Source organism: Bubalus bubalis, chromosome 4 (assembly GCF_019923935.1).
Source record: "Bubalus bubalis isolate 160015118507 breed Murrah chromosome 4, NDDB_SH_1, whole genome shotgun sequence".
Taxonomy (NCBI): Eukaryota; Metazoa; Chordata; class Mammalia; order Artiodactyla; family Bovidae; genus Bubalus; species Bubalus bubalis.
The window spans coordinates 12841006-12868186 of NC_059160.1; the positions used below are offsets into that span (position 1 = coordinate 12841006).

Genomic DNA, 27181 nt, shown 5'->3' on the forward strand with positions numbered 1-27181 from the left:
GAGGGGAGAGAGGGGGTCATGCAAGGTCTGGCAGCTTTTCAAGCAGACGATGAACAGCAAAGTCAGGGTGTGAGACAGAGAAGCCTGTCCATAGAGACTATGGGCTAAGTCCATAGAGTCACACAGAGTCAGACATGACTGAAGCACGCATGCTCTGTGTTCAAAGAGCGAAGGCTGAATGCCCCATAGATGTATAGACATGTACACGCACGTGTGCACGCACGCACACACACACATACACACACACATGCCAGCATTCCCCTGGACCCAGGGACAGTACCAGCTGCTCTCAGACCCCCTGCACCTCCCAGGCTGCGGGACAGACGGACGTGCAGCCCTGTACCCTCCAGCCTCAGGTATCTCATTATGACGGGGAGGCAGACGCTCTGGGACCTAGTCCATTCCCACCAGGACTGGGAACCCCGAGCAGATAAGCTCTCTGTGCCTTGGCTTTATAACCTACAGAGTAGGAACGATCCTGTCTGCCCAGGCCACCACCTGTCTGCTCTGAACACAGAGCATGCGTGCTTCAGTCATGTCTGACTCTGTGTGACTCTATGGACTTAGCCCACCAGGCTTCTCTGTCCATGGAATTCTCCAGGCAAGAATACTGGAGTGGGTTGCCATGCCCTCCTTCAGGGGATCTTCCTGATCCAGGGATCGAACCTGAGTCTCTTACGTCTCCTGTGTTGGTAGGTGGGTTCTTTGAACACAGGCATCCATACAGTGACTATTTAGTGAGTGTCCCAGGCATTGTTCTAAGTGCTAGAAAGCAGGGGTGAACAGGATCTGATCTGTCTCCTCTCCATCCCCCACCACCCTTCCCATCCATGACTCATCCCAGGCTGTGGAAATCGGCCGCTGGGTGTGCAGCACCCTGTGGGGAGGGGTCCCTGAGCCCCTCCCTGCTCAGCCCCTGGCTCGGCTCCCCGCTCACCACCAGCAGGTCGTTGAAGAGGAACACCTCCCTCTGGTGTGCAGCCTGCTTCTGCAGCTTATTCACGTCCGTCACCTCAAAGAGTCGGCTGCAGCAGACCAGGCGGCGATGCGGCACAGAGAGAACCTGGGGGGCACACAGTGCTCAGCAGGGGGTGGGGGCGCCATCACCCCCCAGCACCAGTTTCCAGAAGAGCAGATGCAGGCCCGGTTTGACCCTGAACCTCCCCTCTCCTCCCCCAGGGCTCTCTCCCCTTCCTCATGCTCCTTGGGGATCAGGGCTGGGCAAGAGGGGTTCTCGATGCTGGGAAGAAGTAAGAGGATAAAAGACAGAGAAAGGACATTGAATACAGTCTCTGGGGCTTCCCTGGTGGCTCAGTGGTAAAGAATCCACCTGCCAACTCAGGGGACACAGGTTTGATCCCTGGTCTGGGAAGATCCCACAGGTTGCGGAGCAATTAAGCCCATGCACTGAACCTACCAAAGCCCGCACACCCTAGAATCCAGGCTCCACAACAAGGAGTAGCCCCTGCTCCCCACAACTAGAGAAAAGCCCCCACAGCACCAAAGACCCAGCATGGCCAGAAATGAATAAATAAATATTTTAAAAAAGAGAGAAAAGAACCTCTGGATCATTCAAGTCCCATCACTGTGCACCCCTCTCCCTCCGAGGCCTCCTCGAGGGCACCCCCACATTCTGGGCTGCGCTTCTCTGTACCTCACACCCAGACACGAGTGTGCAAGGCAGGGAGGGGGTCCTGGGGACACTGGAAACCTGCTCTAGTGTGTGAACCAGCTCCTGGGGGGCATCTGCAAGCCTGACAGAGGCTGCGACTTCAGCATGAAGGGCTCTAGCCAGGAAAGGCTGACCCCGCATGAATGGGTGGAGGGGTCCAGCACAGAGCCTCCAGAAAGTTCCCCAAACTGCCCCCTGAGAAAGCCACTGGGGAGGAGGAACCAGAGAGATCAGGGTTAGAGATGGAGGCCAGACCTTTATGTCTGCGGTATACGGAGCTTCTGTGGACATCTCGAGAGGACTGCCCTTAAAAACCACTGCAAACTTGGAGCAAACTGTGACCTGGGGCCACAGCTCAGGGGCACCCCAAGGGTTTGAGACCCCACATCGAGAGCCTGCTTGAGCCCATGTCCTTCCTTCTCTTCAGTAGATCATCCAGGATGCCCAGGGTCTGTTCCACCCCAACCTCCAGAGGCTTCAACCCAAGAGCCTGGACAGTCTTTCCCAGCACCTCACTCCCACCCCTCCCACTGCAGGAGCTGGTCAAGGCGGCGATGAGGAGATAGGCAGGTGGAAGGAAGAGGGTGCAAGAAAGAAAGGAAGAAAGGGAAGGAGCTGGAGACAGGGGCTCTGTGGCCCAAGGTGGGGGGTAAGTGATCCCTCACCCCTTCCATTTCCACCCCTCCAGCCCCCTGCCAGCTGAGCACCGTGATCCCACGGTGGACACTTACGGTCTTCATGCCCACGATGGACTTCTCCACCTTGGTGACGTATGTGACGTGGTCCTCATTGGACCTGAGCTCCTTCTGCTGAATCCTCTCATAGATGCCGACCACCAGCTCCCTGGGGATGTCGGCACCGTCATCCACACCTAAGGATGAGGAGTGGAGAAGGGAGGGGGTCTGGCTGGAGCCAGAGAGGGGAAGCCCGCTACCTGAGTGACGCTCCCCAAGGGTGGCCTTGATTTGGCCCTGTCCCTGCTCCAAAGCCTTCAGTGGTTGGCTTTACATCCCTGCTGAATTAGAGATGACCTCCCTGGCCAGAGCACCTGCTGTATGAGGGCTCAGCACGTGTCCCAGCCCCACCTCCAGGTGCCCCACAGCCACAGTCATGGCTCCTACCTCCCAGGCCTCCTCCTCATCTCTGATCACAGCCTCGGGCTCCTGCCTTTGCTCCTCCCAGCATCTCCCGCTCCGGCCCCACCACGAGGGCACTGCCCGTGTGCTGTCTTGTCTCTTTCAGGCCCTCCCCTCCCCTCCACAGGGAGCTCAGTGATTAGTTGTCAGATGGTGAGAAGATCCCCTCCTTGCTGGGAGCACAGGGAGGGGTGGGACATTAAGTGAAGGAGAGCAGGGCAGCCCCTGCAGTGATGCAGTAACAAGACCACCACCCGTCTCCCACTTCATGGTAATGATCAGACTCTGGTGACAAAAAACACCAGCAGGAAGTACACCAACATGAAAACAACTTTCCCCGGGAGGGAGAAACAGAAGCAATAAACAAAATCTTCCTTCTACTTTTTCTAAATCTTCTTTTAACGATTATACACTCCTCTTTTCAAGAGGGGAAAATGAAAAATAAAACATCTTGAGCAAGTGCTCTCCAAGCAGTTTTCTTAAGTGTCGAGAGGACATTACACCTTCTATGAGCGACTCTCTGGATTGACCCCGTGTCTTCCACATCTGAGCTTGGTTCTGAGTTGGGCAGATGAACCAAGAAGCACCCCCCAGGGCCCCTGAAAGAAACCAGGCTGCGGCCAAGAGGAGCAGGGCAGGGGCTGAGCACACGGGGCTCCCAGGTAGAGATGGCAGGTTGCACACCTCTGCTCCTTCTGAACACCCCGGAAAAAGGAATAGGCAGAGACGGAGGAAGAGGCAGGGGCACCAGGGGACCTGAAAGTGGGTGAATGAGCACATGATCCGCAAACCTGGGAAAGTGGAAACGGAAACCAGCAGAGGATTAGAAGGCTCAGGACCACCAAGGGCTCTGGAGCTGGCAGAGCCCTGGAGGTAAAGGTGGGCTCGAAATAGGAAGATCAGTTGAAAATTAGAATAAAAGGCAGTTAGACATCCCCGGGCCTTCCTCCACTCCAAGCCTTCATTCTTTGGAAGGGATGAACCAGGAACTCTGGGCTGGTGGACCCCAAGCACAACCTGTTGGAGAAGGAAATGGCAAGGCACTCCAGTATTCTCACCTGGGAAATCCTGCAGATAGAGGAGCTGTGGGGGCTACAGTCCATGGGATTGCGAAGGGTCAGACACGACTCAGCAACTGACACTAAGCGCAACCAAGAGTGAGAGTCTGTGCTGAAAACTGGGGGGTGGAGCTGATGCCTGTGTATTAGGAGACCCCCGCGAGCCCACTTCCCACGCAGCTCTCAGTGCTGGCAGAGAGACTCACCCCCTCTGGGCCACAGATTAGACATTTCTCTTCTGAGGGATTGAGCATCCCAAGGGAAAATATCTAAAGATATTGCAGTCACTTCTCCCCGTGAAACAGCTTAATGAAATGTCGACATGAGAAAGCCCACCAGTCGGCAACCCCACGCACACTTGGAGCTTTAATCAGCCTTTTAGTGGCTCACTGCTAAATGTGGATGGACAACCAAGTTTCATCCCCTGTGTATGGAAAGTCTCCAACACAAGAGAGGAAAAGTACAGGGAAAACTGAAAAAGGAACTTAGAAGAAAGTGAGGAGAAACCGAAACAAACAAACAAGTGCAAACATGAGAAGATATTGCATCTACGAAACAGGAACAAAAGGCTCTGAAGAGCAGCACTTAGCAGAAAAGAGTTCTTGAGAGTGAAAAAGATGACCGCGGAAATGAAAAGTTAAGCAGGAGATCTGAAAGAGAAAGCTGAGGGCCATCTTCAAGAAAGTCAAACAAGAAGACAAAGATGGCAGAGAGAAAGTTGCCATCAGAGGCTCAGACTGGGAGGTCTAACATCTGGAAAACAGGAGTTCCAGGAACAGAGTCCAGAGAAAAAGGAGAGAGGAAATGATCAGATGCAATATTTTGGAGGCATGTGTTTCTAGACTATTAATAACAGGAAGAAACTAGTTCCTAGCACAGTGGGTGAAGAAAGAGCCAAAGAAGGCACACGATGATGAAACTCAGAACACAAAGGACTCCCCCGATGCCTGGCATGCTAGCAACCTCCTGGGCCCAGACAGCAGTTCCAGTGCCCTTGACCACCGGGGGTGACAGCCTTCCATGGGGGTCTGAGACTCCCAGAACGACTCTGAGCAGGTTCCGGATCAGTTGAAAATTAGAATAAAAGGCAGTTAGACATCCCCACCCCTTCCTCCACTCCAGGCCTTCATTCTTTGGAAGGGATGAACCCCCACTGCACCCCCTACCTCTCAGGTTCCTGATAAAGTCCTCCAGCATCATCTTGCGGTCGGGCTTGATGTTGGGGCTGTACATGTCGGTGTTGAGCAGGATGATGGCGAAGGCCAGGATGAAGATGGTGTCCGGGTTGTGGAACTGCTGCACCACCTCGGGGTTGCACATGCAGTAACGCTGGCTGCGGTGGGGACACGCGTGGGGCGTGAGGGCCCTGCCTCCCACACACGCCGGAGAGGGGGGCACTCGGGAACACACACACGCCGGAGAGGGGGGCACTCGGGAACACACACACGCCGGAGAGGGGGGCACTCGGGAACATGTCTGGTTTTCCGGGTGTGGGCTTAGGCCCGGGGGGCTCCCCATCTCCACACTTTGGCCCCCATTCCCACCGAGGGGACAGGGCAGGTGTCATGCACCCAAAGACCCCAGACACCCACTCCCCACCAGTACCAGCCTCAGACTGATGCTCAGTAAAAACCTGCTGGTTGATGGGGACACACGAAGTGCCACCAGGCCACCTGGAGGCCAGATGCTGGTCCAGCTCAGAGAACCCCAGAGGTCTGCCTGCTTTTTTTCCTCCCCTCCTGCCACCCTCCCACCCTCCCCCGACCAAACCCCAACCAGCCCTCTAGGGACTCCTGTCCTCAGCTCACAGCCCGGGCTGCTCCCTCCATTCCCTGGGCGTGTGGGGGACTCCTGCCCCCGGCTGGCAGCCCCCTACTTTCCCCACGCCCAGCGTATGTGAGGGCTGGGGAGGACCCACCTGAAGGCCTCTATGAGCCGCTCCACCTTCTGGGCCTCACCCTGCACGCGGATATGGGCCTGGAACTTGCGCAGGGCCTCGTCCAGCTCCATGGCAGAGAAGTCCATCTCGTCCACCACGCAGCTGAGGCCGGGAGGGGAGAGGGCCGTGAGGGCAGTGGGCCAGACCTGCCTCCACCAGCCAGAGCTGGGAAGGGGGGCGAAGCCCCCCTGCTGGCCAGACAACCCCTCCCTGAAGGAAAGGCGAGACTTGGGGGTCTGAGACCAACCAGGAGGGACTTACCCATGCCAGGGTCTCCTGCCATAGCCCAGGAGGACCTCCTCACCCCTGCCTCCCCTCCCAGACAGCCCTGCAAGGTGCTGGCTGAGGGTCCTCCTCCCACTGCCAGAACCTGGGGCCCAGGGCGGCGGCCGGCAGTCCAAGGCCTCCGGCTAAGAGGATGCCGAGCCCAGACCTCCCGCCTCCAAATTCCAGGGCCTCTCCTCTCAGCCCCTGAGCATCCAGAAGTCAGAGGTTTAAAAGGTGAACACAGTTTCCTCTCCTGTCCTCTCCAAGGCCTGTCAGGGGCCTGACTTTCTCCCTGCTTTCCGTTCCATTTGGGAGTCTCCTCTTACACCGCCCCTCCAGTGTCTGAGCGTTCATAGCCGAGCAGACTGCCCACCCCCAAGCAAGTGACAAGTCAGCTTAACCTCCTGGCCCCCAGCGCATCCAGCCTTGCCCTCCTGGGGCACCCTGTCCCCAGGATCATGAGCATCGGGGCAGGAATCTGGGCCCCACAGAGCAGCAGGCCTGATGCCCCCGAGGGCCGCAGAGGCTCCCACGTGGAGCTGATGTGCCCTTTTCTGCACACACGTGCCGCTCCGCTTTTCTCCATCCTGGTCACCCCACACCCGCCCCATGCTGCCCTCTCCTGGTTCCCACGGGATGCAGAGAGTGGGGGTTTTTCCTGAACACAGGGGAAAGAAGTAGAAGGGTACCATCAGATGATTGACAAATCCAGTTTGTTTGACGATGGTTTCTCTGGTGTTGGGGGGAAATGAACGTACAGGGAAGGGCAGGAGCAATAGAGAAGCAGGGGCCGTCAGGATGCACCTGCAGAGGGCCAGGCGAGAGACGGGGCTAAATCGGAACAACTCGAATGGACCCGAACGGACCAGGCCAGCTCAGAATCTGAGAGACATCCTAAAGGAAGAACTGGGGGGGGACGAGGATTCATTTGGTTGATCTACAGGGTTCATAAGAGGCCACGTTAAATAACGGTGCTACTACGCACAGAGGAGGCTGCTGAGGGCGGGAGTCAGTCCCTGGGCAGCCTTCATCAGGCCACAGGCTGTGTTAGCAACTCTTGCAGGGAAGTGAGGGTGTACATCTTTTATGTTTTACCAAGTATTTAATATTTTAAGTTGGCCTGAGTAAATATTTGATAATGTCTGGTTTGAGGAATTCTTCAGATAAAATGTCCCCACACCCAGCATCTCTCTCTTCTCAAAGCTGAAAGTATAAACGTGTTTATTTAGTATAACCTGGACAAAGTACTCTGGTGGGTCTGAAGCAAAGACCGCGCATTCTGAATTCTCAGTAGCCCAGGAGGCTCTTCCTGAGATTGGCCGCCTCTGTTCCCGCCCACTCTGGTCAGCAGGCCCTGCTGCCTCTCCCTGCCTCAGGGCTCCGCCCACCTCTCTCCTCCCCACGGCCTCTGCTGAGGGTCAGGGCCTCAGCATTGCACCTCAACTGTGACTTCAGTAGCCTCTGGACCAGCCTCTTTGCCTCCAAACCATATTCCGGAAGAACACTTCCAGGACATCCACGGCCCTGTCACTCACTCCTCTGCTTATAATTTTTCCAACACCCCCTGTATGAAACCCGAGTTCCCCGGCAAAGCATGGCCCTGGTCACTCCCAGTCACCCCTGCCCCTGCGGCATCCTGGCTCTGTCCTGCAGCCTTGCTCTCCAATCACTGCATGTTCGTTCACCCAGGCTGCTCCTTCGTCCTGCAGCCCACCCCTGACCTCCAGGTCTGCATCTAGATGTCCATCTCTCAGAGAGTCTTCCTCGACCTCCGTGGTTCTTCTGCTGTGTCTCCCACCAGGCCACACGCTCCCAATCCCCAGAGTCGATTTCTGCATTCCTAGCGGATATCTGAACTCAATTAACATTCCTGGGGTGGATGAATGAGTGAGTGACAGGACCAACCTGGAGAATGACTGGGGCCACGAGCTGGAGAAGGGGTCAGCTGGAGAAGGAGCCCTGTGGCTGGGGCCTTGACCTGGTGGCCCAGATCAGCTGGACCTGACCTCTGGACACAGCTGCCAAGGGAAGGGACAGTGGATTCCAGACCGTGGGCAGTGAGGCAGCATGGAGTGCACACACTTCCCATTGTTCGGCTGCCTTTGCGGGCCAGGGAGTGATGAGAACCCGGCCAGCTGGCCCTGATGAGGCTGCTCCCGGGGAGACGTCTGGACCTGCCTGGCGAGGTGCTGCTAACAGGGGGTAATCCCGGTGGTGCTCCCACTTGGGTCGGGGGAAGTGGGGGAGGTGCCCTCCTTCCTATGAGTTTCTGCAAGCCCCTTGCAAGGGCTGGGGAAGCATAAACACAGACGCTCCCTGCATCTATATAAACACGAACAACCTTGCATAAAATTGCTCGTTAGCACTGATCCATGGATGGCGTCAGTCTGTGTTGCAGGAAAACGAAGCGTCGTACACAACTGTGATCAAAATGAATGTTGTCATCTCCACTATTTTTTTTTTTTTTTTTTGAACGATAGCAAGACAGTGTCTGGCAGACAAAGGCACTGGATGAGAGCTGAAAATAGGTGATGATAGCAGCAGGGGTTTTTAATTGGCCAGAAGAGACCATGAAGACCTGGAAGCTGAGGCTCGGGCCAAGGCTGGGAGAGGTGTGTGCGCTGCCCACGTGGGACTCTGCTCCAGGCAGAGCCGGGCCAGTTTCAAGATTAGGATGGAAAACGAAACCACCCACCACCACGAGCTGGAGGAACCCGGGTGTTATTTCTGCAGTTCTTGTATCATACAATTCAATTAAAAATATCCCCATCCGCCATAGAGTTACTTTCGTTAGTCAGAACTCATAATATGCCTAACAAAGGTCAGGGCCTTCCGCAAAAGGGTGACGTGGCCAACAAAACAAAGCTGGAGGAGGCTGACACAGGAGGGCCTGCCGGGGTCCCTGGTGACGACACAGCAATGAAGAAAATCCCGTTTGAGGGCCTCAGAGGGGATGGCTGCCTACGCGCCTTGAACCTGCCCCACAAATCAGGAGTTGGTGAGGAGGCTGAGGCCACTTTCCTTTCACTGGGCTGGCAGCCCCACCTGGTGGTTTTCAAACTGGAGGGCTCACCAGAACCACCTTGCAGGCTGATCAGCAAGCAGGAGGCCGGGCACCACCCCAGGGTTTCTGGTTCCGGGGCTCTGGGCTACAGTCTGAGAATCGACATTGCTAACAAGTTCTCAGGGGCTGCTGCTGTTCGAGACCCATGCTCTATGCCGATGACAGGGGTGGGTCAGGGGAGTCAGGCCCTTGGGGTCAGGCACCCTTGGGGTTGAATCTTAGGCTTCCCTGGTAGCTCAGTTGGTAAAGAATCCATCTGCAATGCTGGAGATCCCAGTTCAATTCCTGGGTCAGGAAGATCCCCTGGAGAAGGTATATGCTACCCACTCCAGTCTTCTTGGGCTTCCCTTGTGTGGCTCAGCTGGTAAAGAATCTGCCTGCAATGCAGGAGACCTGGGTTCAGTCCCTCAGTCGGGAAGATCCCCTGGAGGAGGGCATGGCAACCCAGTCCAGTATTCTTGCCTGGAGAATCCCCATGGACAGAAGGGCCTGGTGGGCTATAGTCCAAGGGGTCACAAAGAGTATGGATACTACTGAGCAAATTTCACTTCACTTCACTTCTACCATATAACTATTAGGTTCTAGTCACTTAGCCTCACTGGGCCTCACTTTTCTCATCTCTAGAATGGAGCTGACCCTGTAACACCTGTTACAGGTAATCCCTGTAACCTACCAGTGGGCAGGTGGGGTTATGGGTTTTAGAAGAGACGATGTATATAAAGCTCTCAGTTATAACAGAGTATAAGAAACAAAGAGTTCCTGACTTGCAGTTGCCAAGGGGTGGGGGAGGGAGGGATAGACTGGGAGCTTAGGGTTGGTAGTCACGACTATTACATTTAGAATGGATAACCAACAAGGTCCTACTGAATAGCACAGGGAATTATACTCAATATCCCATGACAAACCATCGTGGAAAAGAATATATAAAAGAATGTCTATAAAACTGAGTCACTTTGCTGTACAGCAAAGATTGGTACAACGTTGTAAATCAACTATACTTCAATAAAAATATACATGTGTGTGTATGCATTTAGTTGCTCAGTCGTGTCCGACTCTCTGTGACCCCATGGACTGTAGCCCGCCAGGCTCCCCTGTCCATGGGATTTCCCAGGCAAGAATACTGGAGTGGGTTGCCATGCCCTCCTCCAGGGGATCTTCCCAACCCAGGGGTCGAACCCAGGTCTCCCCCATAGCAGGCAGTTTCTTTACCATCTGGGCCACCAGGGAAGCCTATATATGTATATATACATCTGGTGACTCAGATGGTTTATGTATATATACACAAATACATTTTTAAAAAGGAAATGAGAGTTCTCATTAGGGACCAAATCAGAGCTGATGTGCCTGGTGGTTAAACAGATCTGAAGTTTCTACTAGCAGAGCTATAAACACCCTTGCCATCATCACCAATTAACTCTGCCTGAAAGTCCATCACCAGACCCATCAACTGTTTACAACGTAGTCCGTCAGACAGAGGAAACCGGGTCGGCTCAGACCAATGGAGGTTTGTGGACCAGTTCCTCAGCTCTGCTTTCTTTCTAGATGAGAGGGCCGGGGCCAGCAAATAAAGGTGCATCAGGGATAGGAGGGGCTTCTCAGGAGGTGCTAGTGGTAAAGAACCCACCTGCCAATGCAGGAGACACAAGAGACATGGGTTTGATCCCTGGGTCCGGAAGACCCCCTGGAGGAGAGCATGGCAACCCACTCCAGTGTTCTTGCCTGGAGAACACCATGCACAGAGGATCTGGCAGGCTACAGTCCATGGGGTCACATAGAGTTGAACAGACTGAGCGACTTAGCACATACACGGGGAGAGCACCTGATTTTGGCCGGGGCACTAGACGTTTCTTCTCTCAGCCCTCAGCTCCTGCCCAGGGAAAATGAGGGGGCTGGACTAACTGACCGTCCAAGGTGTTTTTCAGCACCACCATTCACAACTGGGGTCTGACATGCACGGTAGAGACATCTGGACCAGACGCCTGTTGGGATGAAGCAGAAGGCAAGAAGGTGCAAAGCTAAGGGCTCGGGCTGTGGACCATTCTGCCTGGCTTCAGATCTCAGCAGCTGCTCAGCTCTGTGGGCAAGCAACCCACCTTCTCTGGTTCCTTGACTGGGTGCAGACTCCAGCATTCGCCTCACAGAGCTGCTGGGAAGAAAAAACGCAGCTCTGCATATAAGGCTCTTGGAACCATGCCTGCTGGCACATGATATACACTTGACACATGTGAGCTGCCCACTCACTCACAGACGGCCCTCCTGAGAAACCCCAGGATGCCCCTCCAGGAAGTCCCCTTGCACTGAGCGGCCAGTGTCAGCCACCCCTGAGTTATCACACAGGATTGAGAGAGACCCCTCCAGAGCTAGGACCAGAGGGCTCAGGAAAGGAGTGGGCGCTGGGTTTATTCATTTTTGTATAAAAGCCCAATCTCCATGTACCCATGACCAAGCCAAAGGGAGTCTCAACTCTGGACGTGGAGTTCATCCCGCTCTTGAACTTGGAGTTCCAGGGTCTCCATGTACAGGAGTGAGTGATTCTGAAATGCCAGTGACTGTTAACTGTTTAGGAGAATCTCTCATCCGTGTGTGTGTGTGTAGGCAAGGGTGGAGGAAAGGGCACTGGAGAGGTGAGGGCTCAAGGTCATAAAACCCCAAGACACCCCTGTTAGAAGAGACCTTCTCCTTCCATCCCTCTGAGTGGGGGCAGCACCAAATTTTCAGAGCCGCGAAAAGCCACCTATCCGTGTCTGCCCCTGGCCTCTCTCCATCCCCCTCTAGACCCACCAGGGTGGGCATGGGTGCCAGCCTGCTCTCCCCTCGCCTGTGGATCTCCTCAGGAGCAAGACAACCCCCATCAGAAGCTACACGCAGACAACGCCCAGGACCTTCTGGAGTCAGCCCTTCCCAGCAAAGAGAGGCCAGCACCTTCCAGCCTGTTGAGTTTGACAGACAATCTGTCTTCATTTCTGAGTGTCCCCAAGAAGAACAAATCTGTTACATGCTGGCCAACACATTTCCACGGAAATGAAATAATGAAATCTGACTGAAACGTCCTACTCCAGTATCTAACAGAGAATGGAGCAGACACAGTGCAAGAAGGAGTCCCCCGGGGAAACTTTCTCTCCCACCCTGCCCCCCGGGACTGCTCAACCCCCATACTGCTCCCCCTGCATCTCCGTGGGAAGGACAGATGCCATCCACGTGCACGGCGATCACGCGGGCCAGGAGGGAGGCCGCGGAGAACCCACATGCAACAGCCCCCAATCCACTGGCCTTTAAACCTGCTGAAGCGAACACTTCAGGAAGGAAATAGAGCAGAGGCAAATTTCCCAGCCATGTGAAAATGGAGAGGGAAGTACTTTCAGCCCCCCAAGAATTCCAACCCCCACTGCCCTCCGGGTCCCACTGCCCTTCCTCCTCAACACCAGAGGGGGGCTTCCTCCAAGCTCGGGGTGGCCCCTCCCTTCCCCAGCCGTGGTACTGAGACCTGCCCTGAAGAGTCTGAGGTTTCCCTGTGTTAGGGGAGGGGCCGTGGGGGAGTAGGGGTCGAGGAGGTCCAATGCCCTGGGCTTCTTTTTATGCCTTGTGGTTTTAAATAGAAAATACAGTAACAGAAATAGCTGACATTTTAAAAGAATTTACTAAGCATCAGGCACCGAGTTAAGCACTTCATATCCATTTTAAAATTTAATTCATATGACTGGTTCTATTATCCCCATTTGACAAATGACAAACTTGAGGCTGGTTTTTCCTAAAAAAAAAAAAAAAAGAGAGAGAGCCAAAAACCAAAACCTTCCCAGGTAAACACGGGAATGGATATGGCCCTCTGAGCTCAGAATGCCTTCTATTATTATTCAGTAAAAGCCTGGTCCGACACATTCCTTCTTGGAATGGGGTTTCCATAGACTAGCACAGAAAGGGATGAAAAGAAAGGTCAGCTTTTAACAGCACCAAGGGCCTAATTCTGGAGGCAAATATCAGCACCTCTGTGATGCTCAAATGCAGATCAGCGACAGGGGCAGATTCTATCTGGTACGGCCCCTCCTCTCACCCTGTCTGCCCTCCTCCCAGGCCCTCTCCCTCCCCGCCTCTCCCCTTCTTGTCTGGCTGTATCTTGGAGAGTGCGGTGGCTTGGGCTGTCTCAGTCTCCAAAGGGAGGGGTGATTTATGTCTTTTATTCAGCAAACAGCTTTGTACGGAATGGATGCGATGGGCTGAATGTCACGGGTGGGGGCAGGGAGCAGTGCGGAATCCCAGTGAAGCCTTCCCGGCCAGGACAAAACCAAAACGGCACTGGGTGACTGTTGCTTGTGTGTTTCCTCTTGTGGGGGGAAGGAAGGGGCAGGGGATGCTGGCTTGAGCAGCAGGGAGATGCCAGAACTCCCCGTGCCTGGCTGCCCCGCCACTGCCTGCCTCTTCCTGCCTCTCTGTCCTCTGCGGGCACCTCGCAGGGTACAAACCAGGCATCCGGGTGATGCAGACTTGGGGGAGGAGCTGCCACGTGCAGGCTGAATGTGCCAGGGCCTCGGAGCCCAGGGCCTGCGTGGCTGCAGAACAAAGCACGTGGGGTGGGGGACATTCACTGGGGCAGAATCTGGGCTCGGCTCTGCTCTCCACCCTCCCCAAGCCCACAGTGCCCACTGGAGGCTCCTGGGCCCCTCACCTCTCTTTCCACATTCCTCCTCTCATCTCTCCCTGTTGACACCTGGGTCTGTATCTTCCCTGAAGCCGTTCCTGTTCCTTCCCCTTTCTATACACACACACACACACACACACACATGGGATACCCAGCTCAGCCCTGGTTCCCTACATACAGTAGGCACTCAATATTTGGTGAATGAGTGGTGAATGGCCATCCTGTTCCCCTGAGTGCCCCTCCGGGTGGCTCTGGCATGGTGACAAAGCACACTTTAGGGCAAAAGATTTTGCATGATGCCAAGGTGTTACAAGCGCACTAAGGATTGGGGGAAATGATAGATTCACCGGCCGTGCTTGGAGGGACCCGAACTCACACAGCCCAGACCACTCTCTTTGCAGGTCGAAGCTGAGGCCTGGAGCAGAAGTGACGTGCAAAAGCTCTAGAGCCTGTTCGAAGCAGAGCAGGAGTCAGAACTGGCCTCTCAGGTCCAGCCACTTCTCCTCTCTCCCGACTGCCCCATCATCTAAGCCTGAGCCCATCCAGCCGCCAGCCCAGTCCCCAGCCCTGTGCCCCTCCCGCATAGCAGCTGGTCTGAGTCTCCAGCCCACACACTCAGTCTCCCGGGGAGGATGGGCAATTAAGTTTTCCATGTGCTGCTCAGCACAACCTGGGCTGGAGAAAAACCATGTGTTCCCTGAAGTGCAGGCTGGGGATGCTGGGGTAGCGGGGGAGGGGGATGGGAAGCAGGTTAGAATTCTGGGGCCAGGCCACATGAGAACTGGAAAAGTGGAAGAGAACAGATGAGGCAGTCAGGGCCTGGAAGTGAAGCTGCCACCGCTGCCCCAGAGTAGAGGAACAAAGCCGGGTCGCCCCCTGGATCGTGGGGCAGCTGGAAAGAATGAAGCCATCAGATGTAGCAGCTCCACCTGCTCATCGATGGAAAGGGGACAAAGGCAAATGAAAAAGCCGGAGAGATGAACCAGAAGAAAAATAGGAGAGGAAAGTGACAGGAACTGGCTCTTTCTCCTCTTGCGCAATTCCTCAAAGCGTCCCCTGAGGGGGAAGGGAAGCATGTGCATTTGTGGGTTTGGGCACCAGGAGGAACAACCAACTGTCCAAAGCCACCGAGTCAGAGACAGGAGAGGGCCATCAGGGATCTCAAGGTCCCTCGGATGGGTCCCACCTCCCTCTCTTCTGACTGCACTCAGGTAACAACTACCCCATCATGGATTTAGGAAGGTGAAAGGGATTCCTAAGGACAGCTGACCTCCCCTCGTAGCCCAACCCCTCCACTCTCTGGGTATGGAAACACAGGCCATGGCTGGAGGGCAGGGGCTGTCCCAAGACACAGCACCAAGGCTGTTCCACAAACAGAAGGCAAGTCGGGACTTCCCTGCGGGTCCAGTGGCTAAGACTCGGAGTCCCCAGTGCAGAGAGCCAGGGTTCGATCCCTAGTCAGGGAACTAGATTCCATATGCTGCAACTAAGAGTTCACATGAAATGAAGTGAAGTGAAAGTCGCTCACTTGTGTCCGACTCTTTGCAACCCCATGGACTATACATACAGTCCATAGAATTCTCCAGGCCAGAATACTGGAGTGGATAGCCTTTCCCTTCTCCAGGGGATCTTCCCAAGCCAGGGATCGAACCCAGGTCTACTGCATTGCAGGCAGATTCTTTACCAGCTGAGCCACCAGGGAAGCCCAAGAGTTTTCATGCCAAAACTAAAGATCTTGCATGCCACGACTAAGATCCAGCACAGCCAAATAAATAAATGTTTCTAAAAAAAAAAAAAAAAGAAGCAGCCAGGTCTCTAGCTCCCACCCCAGGGATACTGACAGTGATCCTCTTGCTTCTAAACCTGGAGCAGGAGCCCTAGCCCTCTGTGGTGGGCCTTTGCTGCTCCAAGCGCAAGTACAGGAGGAGGGGGTTCTCCCAGGACCCCTGGGGAAACACTTCTGCTGAGTGTGCCCAAGGACAAGGAGGTGGGAGAGAAGTGGGGAGGGCTCCCTACAGAGAGGTGACTTTGGAGAGAAAGTGAGCTCAGGGAGCCAGCGGAAGAGAGGAGGAACATGGAGAGAGTCAGGAGGGGAGGTAGGGGTCCGGGGCAGACTTCACAGGGCCTCACCCCCTCTTTAGAGAGGCGAGGTGGCTCCAAGGTCCTGCTCCTGAGCCCCAGGGAATCTGCCCCTGCCATGAGGCTCACCTACTTACCCACAGCATCACACCCATGAAGTTGAGCTCAAACCAAGGCAGCCCCCTCGCTCTCCCTCCCCCTAAATACCTCATCTATTGGACTTTAAAATGATTTTTTGATTGTGTGATCTTGGTGGTCAATCTATCTTTACGCAATCTTAGTTTCTGGTGGCTCAGTGGTAAAGAATCTGCCTGCCAAGCAGAAGACGTGGGTTCGATCCCTGGTTTGGGAAGATCCCCTGGAGAAGAAAATGACAACCCACTCCAGTATTCTTGCCTGGAAAATCCCATGGACAGAGGAGGCTGGCAGGCTACAGTCCATGGGATCTCAAAAGAGTTGGGCATGACTTAGCGACTACACAACATCAAACGTACTTTCTGGCTCTAAAAACCCTAACCCTTTCCTTTCCTGCCTCATGGTTCCTCCACGATATGAAGCGGACGCTCAGGGGCTGGGGGACTGGACAGGCAGCAGGTGATGCTGAGGGGTCAGTCCCCCAGAAGGAGATGGCCCCAGCACTGACACAGCCCTCTTCCAGTTTCACTCTCTTGCCTTTTGGTCTCCCTGGACTACTTCTGTGCTAGCCCCACCCCCAGCCCCATCCTCATCCCCAGGGCCTGTGGGAGGAGCACCCTGGCTCAGTAAGCGGCAGGATAACTGGAGAGGAAGCAGGTGATTGGCTAAGGATCATGGGGCGCCTGGCTCCTTTGACCAATCAGGAAGCCCCTAGGACTGGCGCCAGGACTTCCGGGAATCCACCCAGATTTCAGAGGTCCTGTCTTGCCCTGTGTCCTTCCCTAGCTGAGGTCCCAGGCCATCCAGGAGATCCTGGAGTGTAGGGTGGGCTAGGAGGGCGGGGCAGAGCCCGGAGGCCGGCACTCACTCCAGCACATCGCGGTTGAACTGCTTCTTGCTGTTGCCCAGGAATTCCCCGATCATCTGGCGGCTCAGGCCCTTACGCTGGAGCAGGAAATGGGCCACTCCAATGGGGGTGTCGGGGATGAAGCCTCGAGAGATCAAGAACTGGATGCCCTTGTCTGGGTTTCTGGGGTGGGGTGGGGAAAAGAAGTAGAGAGTGAGGCAAGACAGTCCATGACTCCTTTCCTCCCTTTCTTCCAGCCCAGGGAACCCACAGAAGTGCCCGGAGGTCCCCAGGTGGAATTCCCAGGAAATGCCACTATTCCTTCTGCTGCAGAGGGCCTCCCTTTCTGAAGGCTCTCTCCATGCATGCTTCTGAACTCCCCACCCAGGACAGACGATGGTGCGGGGCTGGGGAGGGCTGGTCAAAGTGGGCTCCAGAGCAGGTGGAGGGGCATCCTTTCTGTCTTCAAGCCTCAGTCCCACTGGATCCGATCTTCAGGCCCCCAAGCCCTCCTCCCACCTGTATCCTGCTTTCTCTACTCAGGATCCACGCTGGAACCGGGAGGAGGGTGGATTGGGACATGGAGGTGGGATCTCTTACCACATCCCTCTTCCCTGTGCATTGTAGACACAAGAAAGACCCTGCTCCCCAGGGATTACTTTCCCAGGCTGGAGTCTCTGTGCGTGGGTGTGGGTGTGGGTGTGGGTGCTGGAATTTAAGGTAAATGTGCTCCCAGCCTGGTTTGCAAATCCCTGCTGCTCCCTGAGCTGGGTCTTACTGGTCCAGGAGAAGATAAGGACAGAAATAGAGGGTAAGCCTTTAGACCCGTTTATAGCAGGCTGACATTTTCAGGACAACCAAGCATGTGACTGTTTTTCTAGCAACTCACGTTTATTGAATTTTACAAAAGTATCAGCCCACGACATACTGAGTAAAAACCCAAGCTGATCCTTCAGTACACATCATTTGAGAAGCACTGCCTTGCTGGGTCCAGGCATCTGTGTGGGCCTGGGGAGGCAGGGCTGAGGCTACCCTCATCCTGGTGGCTTCCTGATATAGAAGAAAGAGCACTGGGCTGGGAATCAGGCAGATATGACTTCACCCAGCTATTCCACTTACTAGCTGCTTCACAGCGCTCAGCTCACCTCACTGTGTGAGCCCTATTCCTGTTCTATAAAATGGCATAATAATGCTCTCTCTAAAAATTTGAAGTTTGCAAACATTTTATCTCAGACAAGCTACTGAATATAAGCTTGAGGCCAGAGGATGTGTGTTGCTCATCTATGTGGTTTCTGGACTGAACACTCCAAAAATCGTCGTGGAATGAGTAAACGAACACACAGGTGAATGGTTTCTGCTTAGTCCTCACTGATAAGTGGGAGAGATGCTGTGTTTTCTGGTTCAGGTCTATGAAGGAAGGGGTGAGTGAGGGTGGAGATGCGTAGGTATACTTGAAATCTCCCTAGGATGGGTGTGTGCGTTTCCTCTGCTTGCCACCAGCTGTATACCTCTTGGTAGCAAGGAAAGTCTGGCTGGAGGCTCTGAGCTACCGCGGTCATTCATCTCTGTGTCCACACCTCTGCTCTCTTCTGCTCCACTTCCACTTGCATCACACTCCCCGCCTGGCCCCCACCACCCCTCTCCTGTTCCTTGCACTAGGTCTCTGCTCCCCTGACCTTTCCTCTTTTCATCACTGTCTCTCTTCTCCCATCATCAACCCCATGGGGCTGATGTTCCCCGTTTTCCCCAACTTCATGTCCCACCTGAGGGATTCGTGCTCCATCCTTACATTATTTACCTAATGCTGCATTTTCTTGTAAATATCTCACTTTTCAAAGCCTTGCTTCTTCCAGCAGTACTAGTGGTTAAAGCACAGGTTTGAGGTGTTTTAGCCCTAGTCCTTAAAGTAAATTCATACCAATTAAAGATAAAATGTGTGTCCCCACACAGTATCTCAAGGAGCAGGTGTGGCCCCCAGGCTCCCAGGGGAGGCCCCTGGGTCCATGCGGTCCATTCCCAGGAACCTTGCTCATCGCTAAGTGCAGCTGCCCCCTTTCCCCCCACCATCCCCCACCCCGACTTACATGTTGAAGAGGTTGAGGCCAATGCGGTACAGCCGCTTGCGCAGGGTGTCGGTGGACAGCGTGGGTGACTTGCAGCTCGCGGGGTTCTCGCAGTGGTAGCGTGGCAAGCTCAGAATCATGGCCTGCAGGGCCTCCTTGGAGGCCGAGGCCGACGCTTCGGAGCCCGACTTGGCTGATTTGGTGGACGTGCTGCTGCTGCTCAGCTGCTCCGAGTTGTCCCCGGCCTCGAGTTCGGCCTCGGTCCCTTTGGCCGCCTCCTCGGTCTCCTCCTCTTCTTCCTCCTCCACCGCTGGCCCCGCGGCCATCGGCGAGCTGGCGCACAGGGCCCCGCAGGCCTCCACCTCTGCGCTCAGGTCCTCAGCGGGCGCGATCCCCTGGCCGGCACTGGGGGCCTCGGGGCCCTCCGGGGCCTCCTGTGCTCTGGCCTCGCCCTCCTCGGCCTTAACCACCGCGGAATCTGTGGGCACCGGGGCCGTCTGCGCGCCCAGGCAGTTGGCCACCGACAGGGCCGTGGAGGAGGAGACAGAGATGTTCTGGCTGGCGATCTGCACTGTGACGTCCCGGAAGGCCATCATGAGGGTGCTGCCGTGGCCCTGGGGCGGACTGGGGGGCTCAGTGGGCTCAGCCCCGGCCCCCGGGGAGGCGCCCTCGGGCTCCCGCGCCTCGCCCTCCAGGCCTGGCGGTCCCGCGCCCGCGCGTAGGGCCCGGTGGATCTGGTAAGCGCCGCTCTCCTGCAGGGAGCACATGGTCTTGAGGCTCCAGGTGCTGAGGGCGTCGTCGATGGACTTGGCCAGGGATTGCACCTGCTCGGTGAAAGAGTCCTCCAGCTCGGTGAGCGTGCCCGCAAAGGTGGGCGGCAGGGAGGGCGAGCGCACCAGCGGCAGCCCCGCGAGGCCGCAGCCCTCCAGGAGCGCCCTCTCCGCCGCCAAGCTCTCCGCCGTGGGCGCGCGCGCCTTGCGCAGGGAGATGCGCCGCGGCAGGCGGCTCTCCAGCAGAGAGTTGCGGATCTTCTCGAAGTTCTTGCTGAGCTGGTACTGGCGGAAGGCGGTTTGGATGGTGCAAGCGGCGCGCCGGGACACCAGGTGGCCCCCGTACTTGTGCTCTAGCATTTCAATCTGCAGCGAGGACAGAGAGGCGTGGGAGCACAGTTAGGGAAGGGATGTGACAACGCTTTTAGAGACCAGGGCAGGGGGTGACCTGGCTGACCCTTGGCGGGGGCCTAGGACGGGACAACTAGGCCGGCACTGAGGGGCCAAAGTCTGAAAACTCTGCGATGGCCTCAAATGCCAGGTTGCTGCCAAGACTCCTAAAGGTGTGGCCTGTAGGATTGGATTCTGGGGTTGGGGATACCCACCCAAGGGTGGGGCAGTTGCCAATGGTAGTAGGTGATTTTCATATATGGAAGTATTTATTTCTGAAATGCGTGGTATCTTGAATTTGTATTAAAATATTTCATCAAAAAAGTAGAAGGGTTAGATGAAACAATATTAATTGAAACTGGGTGATGGTTAAATGGGAGTTTATTATGCTATTCTTTCTACTTTTGTATATATTTTGAATAATAGAAAAATTAAGATTAAATAGAAAGGTTAAAAAACATTGCTGCTACTCCTGTCCACCTGCTTTCTTTCTTGGTATTCATGTCACGAATTGGGGTCGTTTCCTGTTTCTGGGAGCTGCATAAGAGTTGGGATTGGGGTTTGATTATCTCTGTGTTCCCAGTACTGAGCCCAAGGGCTGGCTCATGATAGAGCTCAGTAAATGTGAATTTAGTAAAAAGACAGATAGGTGATGGATGGATATTTCAACAGTGGGAGATCCTCCAGCTACCATGTTCTTCAATTCAACTCACCTCTGTTCCCAACAATGGGAACTGTTCCGATTGGGGCAGGGCTTGGTGGGGCTGATGGGGTGGTGGGGTAGGGGGTGCTGCCTCATTTGGGTGGATCCAAACCCAGGAAAACTTCAGGCGCTGGCCAGTCTGTCCTTCCTCCTCTCCTCTCAGCTCTCTCCCCACTCTGTGGTCTTTTCTTTCCTTGGGTGGCTAAGCACTCACTTTTTCTCCCTTATCAAAAATCTCTCCAGGGAAAGGACTAAAAAAACATTTTCTCTGAGGTGTGAATGACCAAGAGGGGTTAGCAGTGGTTCTTCCTGGACATTTTTTTGCATTTAAACAACACACAAAGACCAGACGAAGGGGATGGGCAAAATGGTAGCACTGTGGTGGGTTCCATCAGTCCTTAGGGAAGCTTAGGAAGTGAGAAAGTATTCCTGGGCTCTGAAACTGTGTCCTGTTGCTAGTCACGCGCCGTACACTCCACTTACAGAGTGACATTCCTGAACTAAGAATCAGGACTGGTGGCTGGGATTGACAGCTCAAGGCAAGGCCGTTAGCCCTTCAACCTCCCCCAGGATCACAGAGAAGTGGGGTACGGACAGAAAGGCCAAATTCCATCCCCCAGTACATGGAACCCTTCGACCTGCTTCCTAATCTCACCATAATGTTCCTCTCTCAGGCTGACGATCTCACCATCTCTTGCCTTCTTTGTAAGCTTTCTTCATCCACTAGTCCCTTCTACTTGCATTTCCAGCCTCCAGCCCAGCACTGGGCCCTTTCCACCAGCCTACAGACCCTCCTAAGTCTCCCAGACTGGATCATGACCCTGCTTGACTCCCCTGTTCGGGGGCACTAGCCCACTCTCTATTTTCTACTAAACCTACAGGCAGACTCCTCTACCTCCTGTGCCTCAATCTGTGAGCGAATGCCCAACCACTGACCAGCCCCGTGTGCCCCGACTCCTTGCAGCTGCCTCTTGCTCCCACCAGACTTCTGACTCTCCAGAGGATCACCTCAAAGTGAACTTTAATCACTAAATCCCATCCTCAACTCCCCTGCTCCCCAATTTTCCTGAAGCTTTGATACTTTATCCTTGAAACTCTGTCCTCAGCCTTCACGACCCAGTCTATCTTGGTTTTCCTGTCTCCCTAGAGCTCCCGGATCCTGTATTCTGACCACAGGGTCCCTAACCATGCTAGTGATGAGTCATATGGGTGCCCTCTTCCATTCTCCAGGCACATCTTCATGATTTTCCTATGCTGGACATCTTCCTGACTTCCATGTGGGAAGTCTTTAGAGCAGCCTTGGTAGCTGATAATTAACAGCTAATAAAGAGGGAACTGCCTTGGGCAGAGCCTTCATGGCAAATCTATATAGATATCTCTGGGGCTAATATCCTCTCACCTCTTGTTTGAGAATCTTGTCTTCTTCCATCGTAACTTCACTGCACTGTGATAGGTGAACAAGCAAGCCCAGGAAATACCCAGCCCAGATCCACCTCTTCCCTTCTGGCTGACCTTGGACACGTTTCTTAACATCTCTGAATCTGTTTTCTTGTCTGTTAAATGAAGATAATCCTGCCTACTCTGTGATTTCATTCTGTGGTGAGAATTTTTATTTCACATGGTACTTGACACACAGTAGGTCAAAGCTCAATAAGTGGTAGCAATTTGATGGTGAAGTGTTGATTCCATGACTTTCAAATCTCCATGCCTAGACTCAACTCATGGAGAAGGCAATGGCACCCCACTCCAGTACTCTTGCCTGGAAACTCCCATGGATGGAGGAGACTGGTAGGTTGCAGTCTTTGGGGTCTCGAAGAGTCGGACATGACTGAGTGACTTCACTTTCACTTTTCACTTTCATGCATTGGAGAAGGAAATGGCAACCCACTCCAGTGTTCTTGCCTGGAGAATCCCAGGGATGGCGGGGCCTGGTGGGCTGCCATCTATGGGGTCACAAAGAGTTGGACACGACTGAGGCGACTTAGTAGTAGTAGTAGACTCAACTCAAGACCTACATTTCCAACAGTCCATTGCTCCCTTTCCCTGAAAGGAACCAGCTCTCAGTGATATCCTTAGTCATGTCACAGCACCCCAGCTCCAAGGCTGTCCAGTCTGGGGACCTGGCATTTGTCCCTGGGTCCCCCTTTGCCTTATCCTGTGCATCTGTCAAGCGCAAAGTCCTATAGCACCACCCCTCCATACCTTCTGCCATCACTCTGAACTTTCCACCTGACTGTCACCACGTGGGGCGCTTCGGACTCCCCCCTTGGATACTCTGGCAGCCCCTGGTTGCTTCCCTGCTTCCTCCTCCAGCACCATCCACCTTGCGTTACATCCCCCTGAGCAGTGTACTCAGAGAGCAGGGTAAACACAGGTCTTCCAGTCGCTGGAGATCCTTGCCCTAAATAAATATAAACACCCTGTCCTAGCTGGTCTGGGGCTCAGCAGCCTGGCCCTGCCCACCCCGGCCCCTCCTACTACAGGAGGTCCACTGCTCACATGCCAGCCCCACCTCCTGCCCCTGCCCGCACCCCTACACACTGGGCTTTCCTGCCCCAGCACTTGCTCAGCCTCCCCACCGCCACAGCCCCCTACAACCCCCAACCCCCCACACCCCTCCCCACACTGTCACCCCCTCTCCACCCACACGGTCACCCCCTCTCCACCCTCAGCTCCCACCCTTGCCCTCTCCTCCAGGCAAAAACGTTCCCCCTTTCTTTCAGTGTCCTTCCCCCAGGACGCCTCCCAGTCCCCCAACCAGAAGGGGTCTCCCTGCCCTGAGTCCCCCTGGAGAATGTTGCCTCCTGCTTCTCTGACACTCAGTTTCCTCGCTAATATTGGTGGTACTCGTCTAACTCAGGCTCCCGCCCTGCCCTCCCTCCCCCAGACCCCTCCTAGAGCAGAAACTCCTGGAGGCCCGGATGTGTCCTCATTCTCTCCACTGGTGGCCTCAGCCCAGAGCCTGGCCCAGAGCCACTGCTCATGCTGGCCTCTGAATTCAGTCCCGGAATCATCACCTTTTGTTCCCACCATGTCATATAGCTGGCTTCCCCTCATCCCAGCCTCATGCCTCCTGCCCGCCCCGGCCCCCCGCTCCATGCCTGCTGCCTGCCCTGGCCCCCCGCCCCCACAGGCAGGACACCATTCTCTGTGGCACCACCATCCTGACCTGTGACTGGGGCTTCATCGGTGTTTTCACCCTGCACTGAACTCAACCAGGGGAGTGCGGTGCAGGCTGTCTTCTAGATCTGGGCTTGGAGCCAAAGTCTGCACCACTGCAGCCCCCGCCCCGTGTGTGTTCCCCTTCCCCATACCCACAGGCCTGGGGGACACTCCAGTGCCCCTCGTCAGCAGCAGCGCCCCAGCCAGGCCCTCTCACCTGGAGTTTTGGACTGGCTGATGGAGCAGGCCAGGCAGGTTGGTGAACTGGGAGAATAAGGATTGTCCAGAATCCCTTCCAGCCCCAAAACTACAGGATGTGAGTGACTCGTGAGGACCACAGGGGCAGAATGCTAAATCCCAGATCTCAAAAAAACCTGAGATGGAGTCAGGCCCTGAGCCAGGCTTCATGACCCTCTCCATCCCCTTCAGGTCACTGAGTTGGTAACTCCCCTCTTCATCTTCTGAGCATCTTCTCACTCCAGGTGCTGTGTCGGGCACCAGGGATATAATGATGGACATCTTTGCCCTGCCTTCAAGGAGAAGTCAAGTAAACAGGAATGGTGATCCAGGGCTGGAGGGCAATGTCAGGGAGCACCTGAGTGCCATGGGAACACTGAGAAGGGGCCTCCCCCATAGCCTTGGGAGAGCTTCGGTGGAGAAGGAAAGCACAGGGAAGTCCTGAAGGAAGAGAAGGAGTGAGTATGGACCAGTGCAGGAGTGGGGGGCAGGGCATAGAAATGCTAGCAATTGAGGCAAAGGGCTATAGGCAGCAACCAAGGCCCAGAGAAGGGAAGGAACTTGTCTAAGGTCACACAGTTCATCTGCAGAAGAGAGATCTGTGGAGTTCCATCTTTTGTAAACATATGCCATGTTTTCAGTCACTCTGCCCCAACTCCTCGATCGCTTTTTGCCAGTATTCTTGCCTGGAGAATCCCACAGACAGAGGAGCCTGGCGGGCTACAGTCCATGGGGTTGCAAAGAGCCAGACACAACTGAGCGACTAACACTCCCACCCCTAGCCTGTGCTTGGCCTGGAGGGTTCCCTGGGCCAGAGGAGGGGGGCTATTCCCCAGGACAGGAGGACCTGGCTGCACCCCTACCAGCCCTCATCTTTCCTGCCCACTTCTGCCCTCCTGACACGCAAGCCCATCTACTAGAACTACACCCACGTGAAAGAGGTCCACGGTGCCTGTTAGAACCCCGCACAACTCTCCATAGCCCCTAGTCAGTGAGAATTAAACTAATTCCCTGCCCAGGCCAAGGCACGAGTTTCTTTTGGTGTTACTAACAGGCCACTCCTTCAGTTGAATGGTAATCTCTTTGGGGAGCAGGGAGGGACCACGTTTTTTTCTTTTGGGTATCCCACTTCCTCATTGCTTTGCTCATCAGAGTTATTTAAAAAATATTCACTCGATGAGCTCTTACTCTGTCCAAGACCCTCTGCTGGATGCTGGGCGATGGGTGCACAGATGAACAGGAGATGATCTCTGTCCTCAGGGAATGGAGAGGACGCTCTCATCTGGCCAGCTGACCACCCCATCACACCGTGCCACTCCAGACGGGCTGCCTCCCAGCCCCTGCTTGGGGATTCCTTACCCCAGAAGCAGGACCTGCTACATTTTCAGCAGCTCTTATTGTTAGTTAAACTAAAAAAAAAAAAAAAAAAAAGGCAATAAAAAAGAAAACCTTCCTCTCCTGTAAGTTTATGCACTAGTACCACTATTTTTATTTTATTTTTTGGTCCCGGCATGTGGGATCACAGTTCCCTGGGGATCAAACCCATGCCCCCTGCATTGGAAGCAGGGAGTCTTAAAGGCTGGACTGCCAGACAAGTACCACTATTTTTACCTGGAATGATAGAAACTAATCTGATCCACCCAATTCACATTCAGCTCTTCCATGTTTAAAACTCGTCTTCATGTCTACAACTTCCCCATATGACCCTGTGAATGGGTGTGTGCTAAGTCACTTCAGTTGTGTCCCACTCTTTGCAACTGTAGCCCCATGGACTGTAGCCCCCAGGTCCTCTGTCCTCTGGATTCTCCAGGCAAGAATACTGGAGTGAGTTGCCATGTCTTTCTCCATCATATGACCCTGGCCAATTTGTTTTCTTTTTTGGAAGAACCTCAGAACCTCAGGGTTCTCTTTGTTGCCTCTTAGAAGAAGCCCTGGAACCAGACAGCCTGACCAGTACCCAGTGGGGCCCCAGGCAGCTGCCTCCTTTCTGTTGTTCAGTTGCTCAGTCGTGTCTGACTCTCAGCAACCACATGGACTGCAGCACGCCAGGCTCCTCTCACTGGGAGTTTTATCTACACGTCTGTTAAGGCCTCTGGGCCCACTTCTCTGGCAGCGGCTTCACTGGCTGTTGATTTATCTTGAGCTTGTAGTCAGCTCAAGCCCTAAGGCCTCTCGCCCAGGACCAAGCCTGCTCATTTTATAATAGTGCTGTGGAATTTTCAAAGCTAAGAACAGAACTTGAGATTTTTCCCTCTTTCACTTTACATTTTCCATTTAACCACATTTCTGTCCTGATTAGATTTTTTTTAAATCTGGGATTCTGTTATCAAGGTATTAGGTGTCCCCTTTTGGCTTTGCATCAGTCCCTTTTCAGAATGGTTGAACAGGGCAGTCCCTACTCAATCACCTTGGAATTGGTGCTCATAAAAAAAACCATTGTTTTTTATAATTGCATTTGAGAACAACCCACCTAACTATATTGTCAACTAACCCACTTCCTATCCCGTCCACATAGATATCACAGGAGATTTTGTCAAATACCTTACTAAAAGCCCTGTGGTACATCGTGGGCAGCTGGCCCCTGACCCAGGGTAACAGCTTGGCATCCATGCTCAAAGGAAGGGATGTGTCTGGTGGGGCTCAACTGGGCTCAACCCAGTCTTAGTGACTTCTCTACTAGCTTCACTTCCAAAACCGTCCATCAGGTTAAGGAATGGTTCTTTAGAACCTACACATTTTAGAGCTAGAAGGGACGTCAGTGATGATTCAAGGTGTAATTCCCAGTTTTGCTGATGAAGAAACCAACACCCAGAGTGCTTAACTGGTGTTTCCCAAAGTCACAGAGGAACTGGAGCAAGAACACGCAGTGAATCCCATACGTGTGGCTCCAAGCTCAACGCTCTTCCTCAAAAATGCTAAGTCACACAGTCTGTGTCTAAGCATGTTCACACACACACACACACACACACACACACCTCCTTTCAGGTCTCTTAATTTTCCACCAAAACAACTGTGCCATTGTCATT

General features: G+C 54.3%; 1 protein-coding gene across 5 annotated transcripts in view; it reads right to left on the reverse strand.

Moving 5' to 3' along the window:
• IQSEC3 (IQ motif and Sec7 domain ArfGEF 3) overlaps nucleotides 1-27181 on the reverse strand; it is an 88806-nt gene that overhangs the window by 11736 nt on the left and 49889 nt on the right. For all 5 annotated transcript variants that reach the window (XM_025283019.3, XM_025283018.3, XM_025283020.3 and 2 more), the window contains exons 4-9: nucleotides 18915-20029; nucleotides 16852-17013; nucleotides 5785-5907; nucleotides 5033-5199; nucleotides 2404-2543; nucleotides 938-1063 (exon numbers count right to left, since the gene is read on the reverse strand). In XM_025283019.3, coding sequence (XP_025138804.2) covers nucleotides 938-1063; nucleotides 2404-2543; nucleotides 5033-5199; nucleotides 5785-5907; nucleotides 16852-17013; nucleotides 18915-20029 — 1833 coding nt within the window. The remainder of the gene's footprint in view (nucleotides 1-937; nucleotides 1064-2403; nucleotides 2544-5032; nucleotides 5200-5784; nucleotides 5908-16851; nucleotides 17014-18914; nucleotides 20030-27181) is intronic.